Source organism: Nanorana parkeri, unplaced genomic scaffold, assembly GCF_000935625.1.
Source record: "Nanorana parkeri isolate BGI_ZX_2015 unplaced genomic scaffold, ASM93562v1 scaffold1055, whole genome shotgun sequence".
Taxonomy (NCBI): domain Eukaryota; kingdom Metazoa; phylum Chordata; class Amphibia; order Anura; family Dicroglossidae; genus Nanorana; species Nanorana parkeri.
In genome coordinates, this window is record NW_017307323.1 from 235,724 (window position 1) to 250,248 (window position 14,525).

At 41.8% G+C, this 14,525-nt stretch overlaps 1 protein-coding gene across 16 annotated transcripts in view; it reads left to right on the forward strand.

Annotated features, from left to right (window-relative positions):
- ABI1 (abl interactor 1) overlaps positions 1-14,525 on the forward strand; it is a 74,843-nt gene that overhangs the window by 46,963 nt on the left and 13,355 nt on the right. For 6 of the 16 annotated variants that reach the window (XM_018567507.1, XM_018567512.1, XM_018567508.1 and 3 more), the window contains exons 4-7: positions 6,817-6,831; positions 8,100-8,200; positions 8,907-9,047; positions 10,480-10,580. In XM_018567507.1, coding sequence (XP_018423009.1) covers positions 6,817-6,831; positions 8,100-8,200; positions 8,907-9,047; positions 10,480-10,580 — 358 coding nt within the window. Of the gene's footprint in view, positions 1-6,816; positions 6,832-8,099; positions 8,201-8,906; positions 9,048-10,479; positions 10,581-11,310; positions 11,377-14,525 lie in introns of all 16 variants that reach the window. The other 10 variants (XM_018567509.1, XM_018567514.1, XM_018567510.1 and 7 more) reach the window with 4 other exon arrangements.

Consider the following 14,525-nt stretch of genomic DNA (forward strand, 5'->3'; position numbering starts at 1 on the left):
ACACATACACACACATACACACACACACTCTTGTGCTCATAGGTTTACATACCCTGGCAGAATTTGATTTCCTGGACATTTGTCAGAGAATATGAATGATAACACGAAAACCTTTCTGTCACTCATGGGTGGTGTTTGGCTGAAACCATTTATTATCAATCAACTGTGTTTACTCTTTTTTTCAATCATAATGACAACAAACTACCCAAATGACCCTGATTCAAAAGTTTACATACCCCAGTTCTTAATACTGTGTGTTGCCCCCTTTAACATCAATGACGGCTTTAAGTCTTTTGTGGTATGGGTGGATGAGGCTCTTTATCTTCTCAGATGGTAAAGCTGCCCATTCTTCCTCCAGGTCCTGTAAAGTCTTGCATGAACTGCCCGTTTTGAGATCTCCCCAGAGTGGCTCAATGATATTGAGGTCAGGAGACTGATATGGCCACTCCAGAACCTTCACTATATTCTGCTGTAGCCAATGATGTGGCTCTGTGTTTAGGATCATTGTCATGTTGGAATGTCCAAGTACTTCCAATGCGCAGCTTCCGGGCTGATGCATGCAAATTGTCCTCCAGTATCTTAATAACCTACTGCATTCCTCGTGCCATCAATTCTGACCAACTTTCCTGTGCCTTTTGTAGCTCGCATATCCCCAAAACATCAGCGATCCACCTCCTGTGTTTCACAGCAGGAATGGTGTACTTTTCATCATAGGCCTTGTTGACTCTTCTCCAAATGTAGCGTTTATGGTTGTGGCTGAAAAGCTCAATTTTGATCTCATCACTCCAAATGACTTTATGCCAGAAGGTTTGAGGCTTGTCTCTGTGCTGTTTGGAGTATTGTAAGCGGGATACTTTGTGGCATTTGCGTAGTAATGGCTTTCTTCTGGCGACTCGACCATGCAGCCCATCTTTCTTAAAGTGCCTCCTTATTGTGCATCTTGCAACAGCCACACCACATGTTTTCAGAGTGTCCTGTATTTCACCTGAAGTTATTGTTGGGTTTTTCTTTGCATCCCGAACAATTTTCCTGGCAGTTGTGGCTGACAGTTTAGTTGGTCTACCTGACCGTGGTTTGGTTTCAACAGAACCCCTCATGTTCCACTTCTTGATTAGCGTTTGAACACTGCTGATTGGCATTCTCAATTCCTTGGATATCTTTTTATATCCCTTTCCTGTTCTATTCAGTTCAACTACCTTTTATCGCATGTCCTTTGACAATTCTTTTGCTTTTCTCGTGACTCAGAATCCAGACACGTCAGTGCAGCACTGGATGAAGGGTCTGTCAGGAGGCCAGAAACTCATTGGCCTTTTATACACAAACATTGATTACATGCAAACAGATCACAGGTGAGGATGGTTCCCTTTAATAGCCATTCACACCCCTTTGTGTCATCCTGTGTGCATGTTATCAGGCCTAAATCACCAGGGTATGTAAACTTTTGATCAGTTGATTGATAATAAATGGCTTCAGCCAAACACTACCCAGGAGTGACAGGTTTTCGTGTTATCATTCATATTCTCTGAAAAATGGCCAGGAAATCATAAATTCTGCCAGGGTATGTAAACTTATGAGCACAAGTGTGTGTATTAATATCCCAAATAATGCATACACTTCCTGTTATGGAGTGACTACTGTGTACCAATTGTCCTGTTTTGGTACTCTATGCTCCCCGTGGTGGAGAGTACACTATGCTCAGATATGGTCAACGGATGTTATGAACGGTAAACCGTTCCAGCGGCAGGTCCGCGTCATTGCTCTGGACCGGTTTACCGAAGGCCTGTGGACAGGAAGTGGCCGGAAGAAGCTGGATTAGATATAAAACAAGAGGAGGAAAATTTATCAAAACAGGAGCAAACAAAATCTGGAGCAGCTGTGCATGGCAACCACTCAGCATCTCTCATTTTTAAATCTTAATTGAACAAACTGAAGAGAGAAGCTGATTGGTTGCCATGGGCAACTGCTCCAGATTTTGTCTGCTCCAGTTTTGATAAATGCTCCTCAAGGTGAAATGCCCAGTTGGGTATAATGCAGCTCTCTAGCAAATGACATGCCGTCCAAGGTTTCCATCAATTCACCTGTGATGTTAGAAGCTGTACGCAATGGGGTTGATTTACTAAAGGAGCAGAACATGTTCACTTTGCAAAGGGAGTTTTCACGTGGCTTGGTGAATGAGGTGAAGCTGTTGCTGAATTCAGACCTTGGCAAGCAAAACTTTTTTTTTTTTGCACATTAGATAATTTTTGAAAAGTCAGTTTGTTTGTTTTTTGGCTTCTCATAAACTGAGTAAAGTAAAAAATTGACTTGCAAATAGAGCTGCAGCTAACGATTATTTTCAAAATCGATTAGTTAGCCGATTATTAAGTTCGATTAATCGGTTAATCGGATAAAAAATACATTTTAAAAAATGGCAAATGAACATGCTCCTTTTAATAATGTAGCCCCACAGAAGCTTGTCGTCTAAGTGCAGACTTACAGATTTTAAAGAAAAAGAAATGCAGTTTTGTGGATGGTTGATTTGAACCCGTACCCAGATCCTACACATGTGTTAACAGCCAATTAGCAGTCTTTTCAAAATATAAGGACAGGACTTTGCTGCTTTGCACCCAGGCCAGTATTTTCTTGATCTACCTTTTTGATTTTCTATTTTTGTTGAGCAGGCATTTATATCGGACATGAAAAAATATTTACAGTTTTACTTCTTTGTAAACAGAAGTTCACTTTTTTAGCTAATAGAGGTGAACAAAGAACACTAAGTACACAAATGAACCTATTTTTAGGTTTTGACTATATTGTAGAATCAGATTAGCCGTATGTCTGACTGTGTGTTTTTTCTTCGCAAACCAGGGAAGGGAAGGTTTGGGTAATGAAGTATTTTTGACCTTCAGATGTTATCCCTTCTAAAATTGGTCTGTGACCCAGCACCTTCAACTATCTCACGCCACTGTCCCCACTTCCTGTTCACATTCTGTAGCGAGTCCATCTTGTAAAGCTCTGCTCACTTTCATGTTACTCCATGTTTAGATGGATTGAACGTTACAGTAGAACTGACACCAGTTTTTTTTTTTTATTTTGGGTAGTATACTATAAGGAACTCCCTCCCAAGAGGAAATCCCTCTCAAGAGGTAAATACCTGGTGGTTGACAGGGTCCCCAGAACTAGTGTCCCCATTGGAAGATTTTTCATCTATTCCCGTTCAGATGACAACCCAAAAGGTGAAATGTTGTTGCCCTCAGTGATGATGGTCATCAGGACAAATAGAGAACACGGGGACACAGATGGCAATAAAAACTGACGGGGGTTCTAATCACTCTAAAAAAAAAAAAAGAAACAAAAAAAAAAGTTTTAGCTTCAGTTGCACTTTAAGGCTGGCCATACACTTTACAGTCTGATTGGACCATCTCTCCTTTAGATCTACCATCAACCACCAGTAGGGGCCTACCTGATGTGATAGACCTTTCTATGCATTTAAAACTGTGCAAAAACGGCCCGGCATCTTAATCGCCTAGGTGTGAGCCTAGCCTTATGGATTGTTTGGGTTTACCAAAGCGATGCAATGTGGATGGCAAACCCAAAGACGATTTTCTAATGACACGCTGCCCGGCTTCCTGATTCCCCGGGAAGCTGGCTCAATGTTTGGCCAGCTCGATGCTGATTGGCTGGGTAACTACTTGCTTCCTCATCTTCCTGATTGCCCAGGAAGCCAGCTCCATGTTCCCCTATGGCACTGCCGGTCAGAAGAAATTGTCCTCTGACCGGATGTTCGGTATCGGGGAAGGTATAGGAGCATTTGAGCAAGTACAAGCACTCGCCCAAATACTCGGTATCGATGCTAGTATCAGTATCTGTGCATCCCTAGTTTTTATTGCTGTGTCCCCATGCTGGGGAGAGTCAGCCCCCTGTTTTTCAGTCATGGTGACAGTTGTCACTGAGACAATATCTAAAATGTGTTGTTATCAGAGCAAGAAGTGAAAGAAAATCCTACGTTCAGGATACCTGCTCTTAGCTCAAAGATGGGAATTCAATTCCACTTGGAGGTTTCCTGAGGTGCTTTCCATGTACTTTAAAGCCTGGCTCCAGCCTAAAATCCTTGATTTTGGACAGATTGAAGACGTTTGTTGACATCAAAGTGTATTAATAGAATGCATTTTGGCCTGCTTGTGGTATCTATGACTATTTTGAGAGCCACATGATTCACAATAGGTATTGCGTGGGTTTAGCTTCCTAAAACACCACAAGCGGACTGTATATAATTGGGTTTCTGTGAGGTGTCTTTTGAGGAGATCAGAAAAAGACACTATTTAAGATGGGGGGGAGGGTGTATGGAGAAGGTAAAATACCACTACATGAGAAGTTAATGTTTTCTGTAATAAAAATTATTTTTTTCACCTGAGCAAATCCCATTTCTATACCTGTGCAGCATTTGTAAACTGAGCAGTTCATTGACAAAGGCTCATGAGGTAAAGCGGCAGATACAGTTGAAATAAGTTATGAGGCTTTGGTGGTCTGACCCTACAGCCTGGCATAGAAAAGGTTTTAGTCGAAATGCTTTTGTGTCCTTCCCCACTGTGCCTCCTCACATGCCGCTTCCTCTAGGCTTTGCATGCGCTGACATTTTCTTTGATGAGGAAGCTGCAGACTTTAACATGTCAGGGGTTGTCTGCTGTGGAGAGCAATAGGTTATATGCTTCAGTCCACCCACACAGCTGTGCATGCTTCACAGATGGCTAGAGGAGGCCAGAGTCGGGCCTTATGCTTGTTTCCAGGCTCATGTTCTGTTGTCTCTAGAAAAGAATTGAACTTGCGTGCTCTCTGCAGTCTGTTTATAGATGCCATGACGAGAACACGGCAGAGCTTAGCTGTTTAATTATGAATGCATTAAAGAAAATCAGAGCTGCATTATATCCAAAGATTTGGGTAGCATAATATGTGCATATTGCCATTATTCAGTAGAGTTTTCATGTTCTCCTTGCCTAAATATATTTTAAGGCTGGACAGATCCCAAGAGAAAGGTAGCCAATGGTCCTTATAATTATAGCTGGCTCCTAGCTTTCACGGCTTTTGCTAGTTGTTGTCAATGGAGCTTGCTCCTGAAAACAAAAAAACCCTGATTGCTCCAGGATTGGACGGACTGGCTTCTTAATGTGCCCATCCCCAATGGGTATATAAATAAAACTTGATTCAATAAGCTTGAATACAAGGATCATTTTTAATATTTTATTTTTTAATAACTGTGTGACGGTTTTCAAATCATTAGATTTAGCTGAAAATAACTAAATTTTTTTTTAAAATCTGAATCTGGGGTTTTAGCTTTGTGAATTGAGCCCTTTTGTCTAAATATATCTTCAGTTCTGCATTTGTGATTCATTTTACTTCTAGTCCTGTATTTAACCAATGCCTGTTGGCTCGGGTTCAGGTTTCAAAAATATTTATTCTGTTTCGAAGAGGCACGAATAAACATTTAATATAAACATTTAGCTCAGGGGTGGTTTTTAAATGAGTGTGTTTAATTGCCACACAGTACAAGATTTATCCATTTGTGTTCCATGCTCTATGCCAGAAGTGTAACATTTTATGTGTTTTTGTGCTTCCCATATGTACGCCATGGCCAAACGGCATCATTAAATATGCTATCAGTTTATGTGTACATCTGTCCAGTGAAAGATGAGTTCTTGATGCCTGTAGCAACCAAATTTTCATTCCTTCTTTCCTTTTGGGCTTGTTCAGACCAATGCCCCGTCAGCTCAGAAAACCACAAATGTAATTCCTGCTCATGTTTGGAAGTGAAGCTGTTGGCACTGAAGTGCCTTTGGAAGCAGCCTACGTATAACAGCTTGGTTGCTCTTTCCTTAGCCCCCCATTCGCACTTCAGCGTACATTTTTCACGCATTTTCAGGCTTGAGGTGGTTTTGTTTTAGTCAATATAAACCTAATTACTAGTCGCAAAATCACACATTTTTCATGTTGAGCATTGGCTTGAAATGTTTTGGTGTGGATAGGGAGTCCTCAAAAGACACCTTATTTCACCAAATCTGCACCTGGAAAACCATTTGGACCTTTGGGGCATGGGTCTGAATTGAAGTTCATAGGTAGCCACAACAATATGGGGCCTATTAGTAGAATCTGGTTGATGCTTGTTCCTTCAGGCACTGGGTCATCAGGCAGGAGTTTTGAGATCGACCAGTGCCCTGTGAGATCGACCAGTGCCCTATGAGCCATATTTTGATTAAGCGTAAGCTGTTTTCATTCCTGAATTGGTTGTTTTAACAACACAGCCTGTCAATTTGCATGGAGATATCAAGTGCAACAAGGCAAAAGGTGACTGCTTTTCAGACGCAACTCTGTTATTTCATTAGCCATAAAATTGGATTAATCACAAAGGCACAAGCCCCCACTTTTTCTGTAAGGACCACTTCTTATGACAGGGCTAGGCAAATTCCAGGAGCCAACTAGCCAATGCTACTTAAAATTTACAGCTGACACTAAACTTTTGAGGTTTTATCTAGTTTTTGCTGACTCCTGAATTCCATATTAATTTGTCCACCCCTGTCTTATGACACATGACTGAGGCTTAAGTTACTGTATGTAGTATACAATACTAGATGTGAGGTCCACCTTTCAGAATGGTTGACATATCTATATTCAAGCAATGGGTGCATTCTTCCAAGTGACCTCCTAACTTGGCAGAGGGCATTATAATAGAAGTGTAAAGCAGCGGATAGAATTTTTCTTTCTGTGTATATCTGATATGTGACTTATCATTGCGACAATCCATTAATCTTTACTTTTCTGTTTCTCCCTTTTGCCATCATTAAGTGGCTAAAAGCCAAGGTAAGAGGTGCTCTTTCTCATATAAACCCAACCACTCAATAACCGAGGCTGCATCGCTATCCGTCCATTACAACTTTCCATCCTTTCCTTCTTTCTCCTTTGTTGGCTGTTGCTCAGGATATAGTTCATTGTCTGTACAGAGTGACGTGGCAATATATCATCGATGTATTGACACCATGGTAGTAACGCCATCTAATCTAATCCTAGCGCTTTCCTCATTTTATAGATCTCTGCTTTCTTGACTTGCATTTTATGGAAGGCTTCCCAGACAACTGGTTTCATCTATGTCTATGACATAAGGCTCTTCAGACAGATGCTTAAGGGCGTGTGCTATTTTTTTTTCTATTAATGGTTGAATCATAGTATATTTGGGGGGGGATGACTAGATCATGGCGTTCTAATAAAATTGGCATTTTTTTGCAAGTCGCCTTGCAATGTTGTTATAGCAATATTTGGCCTTTTTTGTTCATGTAGTACTGCCACTTATAGAGTTAGTACAACATTCAGTAAATACAGTAAATATTGCAATCTCTGTAAAGTATGTCTGGGCAAAAAAAAACATATTACATATATATGCAGATTTCCCTGGATTTTTTCTTTTAGAATAAAAAAAAAAAAAAAAAAAAATTCCATAAAAATGCCTGTTGAACCTGCTAGATAGCCAGCGAGCTCCTAACTTCCTGTTTAAGACAACACTGCTGCACTAAAACCTCCAGCAGTGTTATTAGCCCTGCCTGAGGTCTCCCATGCCAGACTATAATGGTCCCTTGCCCATTATGTTGTGGAGAGGAAAGAGGGGGAGGTGTCTTGTAGCCCAGAAAGAAGAAAGACTGTGTTGTCAACTTTAAACAGGAAGTTAGGGGCACACTGAACAGATCTGACAGATCAAGACAGGTATTTTTCTTTACTTGCAGGGTTGCTTTTTTAAATTTTGCTCAGACAATCATTTTAAACTTACCACCCCAAATATTTTTGCTTTACAGAACAGGAAAAAATTATATAGTTTATTTCTTAGAATAATTCTTGCTAGGAAATTTATAGGTATCAATACTCTTAAGCTGAAAGTTTTTTTATTTGAGGCAAAATCTTAATTTAATGTAATAAACCTTTTAAATTAACCAGAAGTCCTTGTGATCGACTCTTTAAGCGGTGTCTGGGAATCCTAACATTTTTTATTTTTGTAATATAAGTTTTACTTATAGAAATTAGATTTTGTGTTGACTGGAATTTTGTGTAATAGTAACATATTTCATTGTTATTTTATCCAGCACGGTGGTAACCAGGCAGCAAGGACTGGCACTTTGACCCGAACAAATCCCCCTACCCAGAAGCCACCCAGTCCACCGATGCCAGGACGGGGTACCTTGGGGTAATAATTTTGCCTAACCTTCTAAAGTGTGGGTATGAGAGGTGTCAGATTTTCCCTTCAAGATGCACTCCATGCAAAACTAAAAATTAAACCATGCCTTTCATACAATGGACATCAGCCCATCTGTCAATGTGTTGCTGTTATGCACCAGGCCACCACACCTCTGCACCGCCGAAAATTACATTGGTGCCTGTAAGGTGGCATTTTGTCAACATCCGCTTATTTCTAGAATTTCAGATCAGTCATTCTGGTGTTTGCCTTATATGCACCCCTTGCTTCTTTCTGTTCATGTGCCCCCTGTTGGTCCCCTTTTCCCTGAACTGGTTCTGGCTTCCTCTGTTGGCTCAGACGCTCCACCACTACCAATCTAATGGCCTACTGCATCCCTTCCTAAACTCCATGTAAGCAACATTAAGTTGCTGCCCTACCAAATACCTGACCTCAAAGGATGCCACTGTATTCCAGCTGGATTTTGTTATGACAAAAATAATGGGCATACAGAATCATAATGTACGAATGCTCAGTTCCCTGAGTTGAGAAGAAAACCACAGGGTGTAGGCCAAATTGCTCCAATGTGCCCAACACCTGACTTCTCCTTCGACATCCCAGTCATCCCCCAGTCCTGTTCACTAGTTATCTAATATCTTTGGCTACCTCTGCTTCAATGGGATTTGCCAGCTAAAGCTGTCTGCATTTCGTTTTACAGGAGAAACACCCCATACAAAACTCTGGAGCCCGTCAAACCTCCAACGGTTCCAAACGATTACATGACCAGTCCAGCCAGGCTTGGAAGTCAGCACAGTCCCGGTAGAACTGCTTCTTTGACCCAGAGGCCAAGAACGCACAGGTAATAGATTATAACGCTGTGTACTGGGGCCGTGATGGTGGCTTTGTGTCTACAGTGTCGGAGGATTTCCAAACTGTGTTTTCTATTCACCTCCTGAGTTGTATTCTACTAGTTTCACTGCAATATTTCATCATAATGCTTCCCGAGAGCCAGGTAAGTAATGTTCCTAAAAGAATATTGCAAATACTCCTAACTCTAATGAAAGAACAGGTTTTATAGCGCCTTAAAAAACAAACAAACGCAACATCTCGTGTTACTAGATTGGAAAAATTGGCTCCTGAGTTGTTGAATAATTTATGAACATGATCCCGATTTGTTCAGTCAAACGAGAAATAAATATGCAACCATTCCTGACCCCTTTTGAAAATGCTAGTTGCTTGGCTGTGTTTGCAGAGTTTTGTCTCCCTGACCTTGTAGATGTATGAATTGGGTTTCGGACACATTTATATTCATATTTTTCAGTCATTCACTCAGAATGAACAAGAAGATGCTAGCATTTTACGAAAGAGAAGTTGTCCATGACATCCTAAATATTTCACTCTAATACAGTTTTCCTTTATGGCTTGTGTATATGGGTATGAGATCAGAACTGCTTTTCTCCCCATACAAGTCAATGGGAATGCAAAATCAGCTTGATGCAGGTCAGGGGGAACTCCAAAGGATCTCCAAAGAGTCTCAAACTCATCTCAGATGCAAGTTCCAAAGTAGAACTAAACCCTGTTGCAATAAGTTCTGTAGTAAAACTGGTCAGCTTGTTATGCGCTACACGTCTGTTGTTGTGTGGATGCTCCTGGGGATTTAGGGAGGACGGGTTCATGGGTAGCAATCAAGCTGTTGCTACGCTTGCATCTGTCAGAGGGCACAGCCAAGGGTGACTACGTTGCTTCTGCTCAGAGCCACAGATTGAGGAGCAGTGCAAAAATAGGACACATACTAGTGGAAATGGATGGTAGGCTACCATGTATTGATTTGTATTGTCCTGACAGCATGTTGCATTTTGGCATCTACACAAGCCCTAAATCTCATAATTTAGTTCAGCAATAGATACTACAAGTTCTACATTGTAACATGCAGCAGTTTTGAGCTGTTATTTTTTTACATCCTAAAGGCCACCACCTAAAACTGGTAGAGAAAAGATTTAACCACAAGGGGCGTAGGGTCTTTTTTTCAGTTGGAACGGTTAAAATCTGGAACTCGCTGCCACAAGAAGTGGTATCAGCTGAGAGTGTTGAATCATTCAAAGAGCATTTAGACACCTTCCTCAGAGACCATAACATACAGGGGTACAGGTACTCCTAAAAACTAGACCACACAGGGACTCGTGTACACATTCACATACAGACAAAGAAAGGTTGAACTTGATGGACCTGTGTCTCTATTCAACCTCAAATACTATGGAACTTTAACATCCTCTGTTATGTCCTGTTAACAGCGGCAGTAGCGGAGGAAGTGGCAGTCGAGAAAACAGTGGCAGCAGCAGTATTGGCATTCCAATTGCTGTCCCTACACCTTCACCACCAACTGTCGGGCCAGGTAAGGCTGATCCTCAGTTCATTTTCTCTGTTACTGAGCCACTAGTAAGATTTAGAGAGTACATACAATCCATATTAAAGTCGTCTGGTTTTAGTAAGCTATGCAATTTTTTTTCCCTCTTTTTATTAATAGAAATATGACCCATTGGTAGCTAGCAATTAAGAACAAAGTAACCCTGACTTATTTAGGGCTCGCAGAACAACTTGTGTTGTACTGTGCCCTTGCATAGTAGTAAAACGATGCAAGGACATTAAGCTTTTACCATTATAGTCAGTTTATTGTTTGCGCAAACACCTGGACTAGGCACACCCAAAGGTGTTTCCTTATCCTAGATGTGTTTTCACATTCGTGGCACTGCAATGTTTTTAAGTTGATATAGAATGTTTTAGCACACTTTTAAAGATGCATTTGTCTAGAAAATAATTGAGCTGTTAAGTAGGACTGTTGCCCATTGCAGCCACGTATGTGTGCATTAAATCTCCTAAACTGTTCTAGGTATAAATGGCCAGTTTCAAGCTAGTCCTTATGAGCCCCATTATTGCAGAGATTCTTAAGCCAGTCCTCACTTTTCCAAGATAGGCTTAAGTTCTTACATTGGAGAGGTTGAGGATGGGTTTTGGGGTCTCTTCGTCTCTTCTTAAATATCATGTTCTGAGTCTTCAAAGCGTCACTTGAAAAGTCTTTTTATGTTCTGACAATACACATTATTTCACTACCCAAACTCCCCCAGGTATCTCTGGTGGTCCCACACCTTCACCACCACCACCTCCTCCTCCGCCACCTCCCCCTCCTCCAGGTGAGACTTCCACGACATGGAGTATGGGTGACTTCTTACATTAATCAATTCATGGTGGTTTCAAGGTGTACCAATAATTGTAGATTCATTTCCTGGTGTTAATGATCCATAGGTGATTCTCACACGACTTATCATGTATCTCTAATCCATGTAATATCATCTGGTGTAAAAAAAAAAAAAAAGCCTCTGAAGTGAAATAGAATATTTTTGTTGCCATGTCTTCCAGTTGAAAGTATTTTAGTATTTTTTTTTCCCCCTAAGTTGTGTACTTTTTGGTTTATTGCACATAGATAATGTATACCAGTCCTATCAGATGTCTATGAGCCACTTTGTAGCCCTCTTCCATCTTCATTCCGGTTTCATCTTACTCAACCACTCATAAAATGTAGAGCTAACCAGACCCAAAGTGATTTGTAGGTCCTTTTAGTGTAGAGCAGACTGGAAAGCGTTTCCGAGCACCACTGGTAATGGTGGAAGCAGTTGCTGACGAAGGGGTTTTAAATTGTGCTTTTCAGTTATGTTGGTAACAAAAGACTTTAGTGTTACATGTATGTAATTGCAGTTATTTATAATGATGGATAATTGCAGACAATGTTTATTGCCTATAGAATACACTGTCTCGCATACAGTACCTAGTAGAGTGCTTGTAGGATCTAACTGAAAAGCATCCCATCTGACGTGTAGGAATACTCCTTTCCAACTCCTGTCATTGGGAGCGGCAGCACATGAGCTTTCCCTAGGAGGTGAGTTACCATCGCCTCTGGGATACACGTCTAGTTTCAGCAGGAAAAGTTTGTGACGTCACTACAGCACAAGTTTAGCAGAGTCCCTGCATGTTGCATATGTTGTAAACTGGCTAGCCTGGGGCTGCTGTAGCGAATCTCCATAAAGGCATGAAGGAGCCACTTCATGTGTGTTGGAGTAAGCCCTGTGTATGACCCGAGTTTATCATCCATGACGGTCTTCCTCTTCAACAGTGGGTGATCCTTTGCCGGACTGATGGTAGAATAGGGTTTCACACTAGCCATTCTAAAGCTGCCCATATGTGAACGGATCTGATTGGTCTGAACCAAACAATAAAGCAGCATAACAATCCTCTGCTCACCCGGTGTTCACATTCATTCTTCAGTGCGTGTTGGCTGTCATCTCTATCTTTTGAGGTGGCTTGTCCAGTAACATGCGAGTCGGATGCTGCCATTTGCGTCACTATTATTTATTATGAAGAATACTGCACATGTGGCAGCTTCATGTTGCTTCTAGCAGTTAGTGGAGGTGTATAAGCCCACGAGTCTGATGCTCGGTCACCTGTGCAGGCCGGCTTGTGACAGCTGAGACAGGCCCTGTCCAGTACACAGCATTGTGTATATAGAAGATGGAGTATAGCATTGTGCTCGTTCTCCTGTGCAGCTCGGCCTGTGACAACTGAGACAGGAAACGGGTAAATGCAAGTTCCCCTGCTCTACATTTAGCCCTGCTTGCCCGGTAGAGCTAACTGTAGAAAAAAAAGCAGCTGCCCGGCACACGGAACTTCATGTCCCAAGCGTCGGTCGATAGGATTCGCACACCCCTGTGTGTGCGCGCCTCTCTCTCTGTGTGCGCGCCTCTCTCTCTCTGTGTGCGCGCCTCTCTCTCTCTGTGTGCGCGCCTCTCTCTCTGTGTGTGTGTGTGTGTGTGTGTGTGTGTGTGCGTGCACGCGCCTCTCTCTCTCTCTCTGTGTGTGCGCGCCTCTCTCTCTCTGTGCGTGTGTGTGCGCGCGCGCGCCTCTGTGTGTGCGTGTGTGTTACCTGTACTCCCCCAGTTTTTCATAACAGAGAATGTCAGGAACACAAAGCATATGAATGTAATGTGAGCGTTCCTTCCCACGCTTTGTATCATTCATGCTTAAGTGATACGTGGAGTGAATATAGACAGGCTCCCACTAATGCCCATTGATCTTTAGTGAAGGACGCTGCACCTTTCATTCTTGTAGAGCTGCCAAACACATTTTTTTTTTCTCTTGAATTATAAACTAAATGACTTTTCTAACTACCTTCCATAGCATCCACCCCCAGAGCAATTATAACTGACAGAGGAGAGATAGTCATCAGAGTGCTCTGCTGCTTTATGAAACATAAACCATCTTCCTATATTTTTCTAGCCAAGCTTTGTTTTATTATGATGATGATCTGAAGGCTTCCTTAAGTTACATTTCACTTTAGAGGCTTTGCTAAACATCCTGCAGACTTTCCTTGCCATCAGCTATTACGTTTCAATCGAACATGGTTAATAAATAATGACACATTACAATATTACCACTTCCGAGATGTATTATCCTGCAGTACATCTCGCAGACAAATTAGATTGTGTTGGGCCAGATAATTGCAGAAACCGCTGCTTTGCTTCTGCCATATGTTTTTTTTTTTACTGAAGCTGTCCTCATTTTAAAGAGATTCTCCAGGAAAGAAAATGAAACTCTGAAGTGTGTTTTATCACCAGGGGAGATAAGGGAGGTAATGCTGTAGATGCTTGTTCAGCTCCATTTGTATCCTACCGAGATTTTATACTTGCCAATCCTGAAACCATGTTACTATGTGATCCTCCAGAGAGTGCGCTGCTAGTGTTATGTCCCTTTCACAGGTATACCTGTCAGTTCCAATCAGCAGGGGGTCCAGGCACGGACACCCTGCTGATCAGAGAAGCATGGAACGTATGTCAGCGTTGTGACAGCTGTGTCCGTCCAGACCCCTGTTAGGTCTATAGGGAGTCGGATGTAAATGGACATCAGGATGCTCAATCTGCCACAATCAAGTACACCAAAAGGGAACCACACTTGGATGGAGTTGGGGGTAATCGGATGCAAACAGATGTACGTTTGTTTAGATCTGACTGCCCGTAGACTAACATTGGGCTTCTGATCAGATTCGCCTGAAAAACTGACAGAATGCCTGTGTGAAGGGGGGCCAGCTCCTAAATCTGAAAGAGGAGGTATTGTTTGCATAGGTGATCCATTTATGCGTTTCGGGTCTGCATTCCCTTCCTCAGGTCTATAGACCTGCAGTTTTTGTTGGAATGTATGTGTTAGAGAGCGGGGTCCTTAGTGAATAATGGACATACAGGACAAGCCATTAATATGTTGTGGCATTTGTTTCTGTATAAGAAGGGTTTTACTC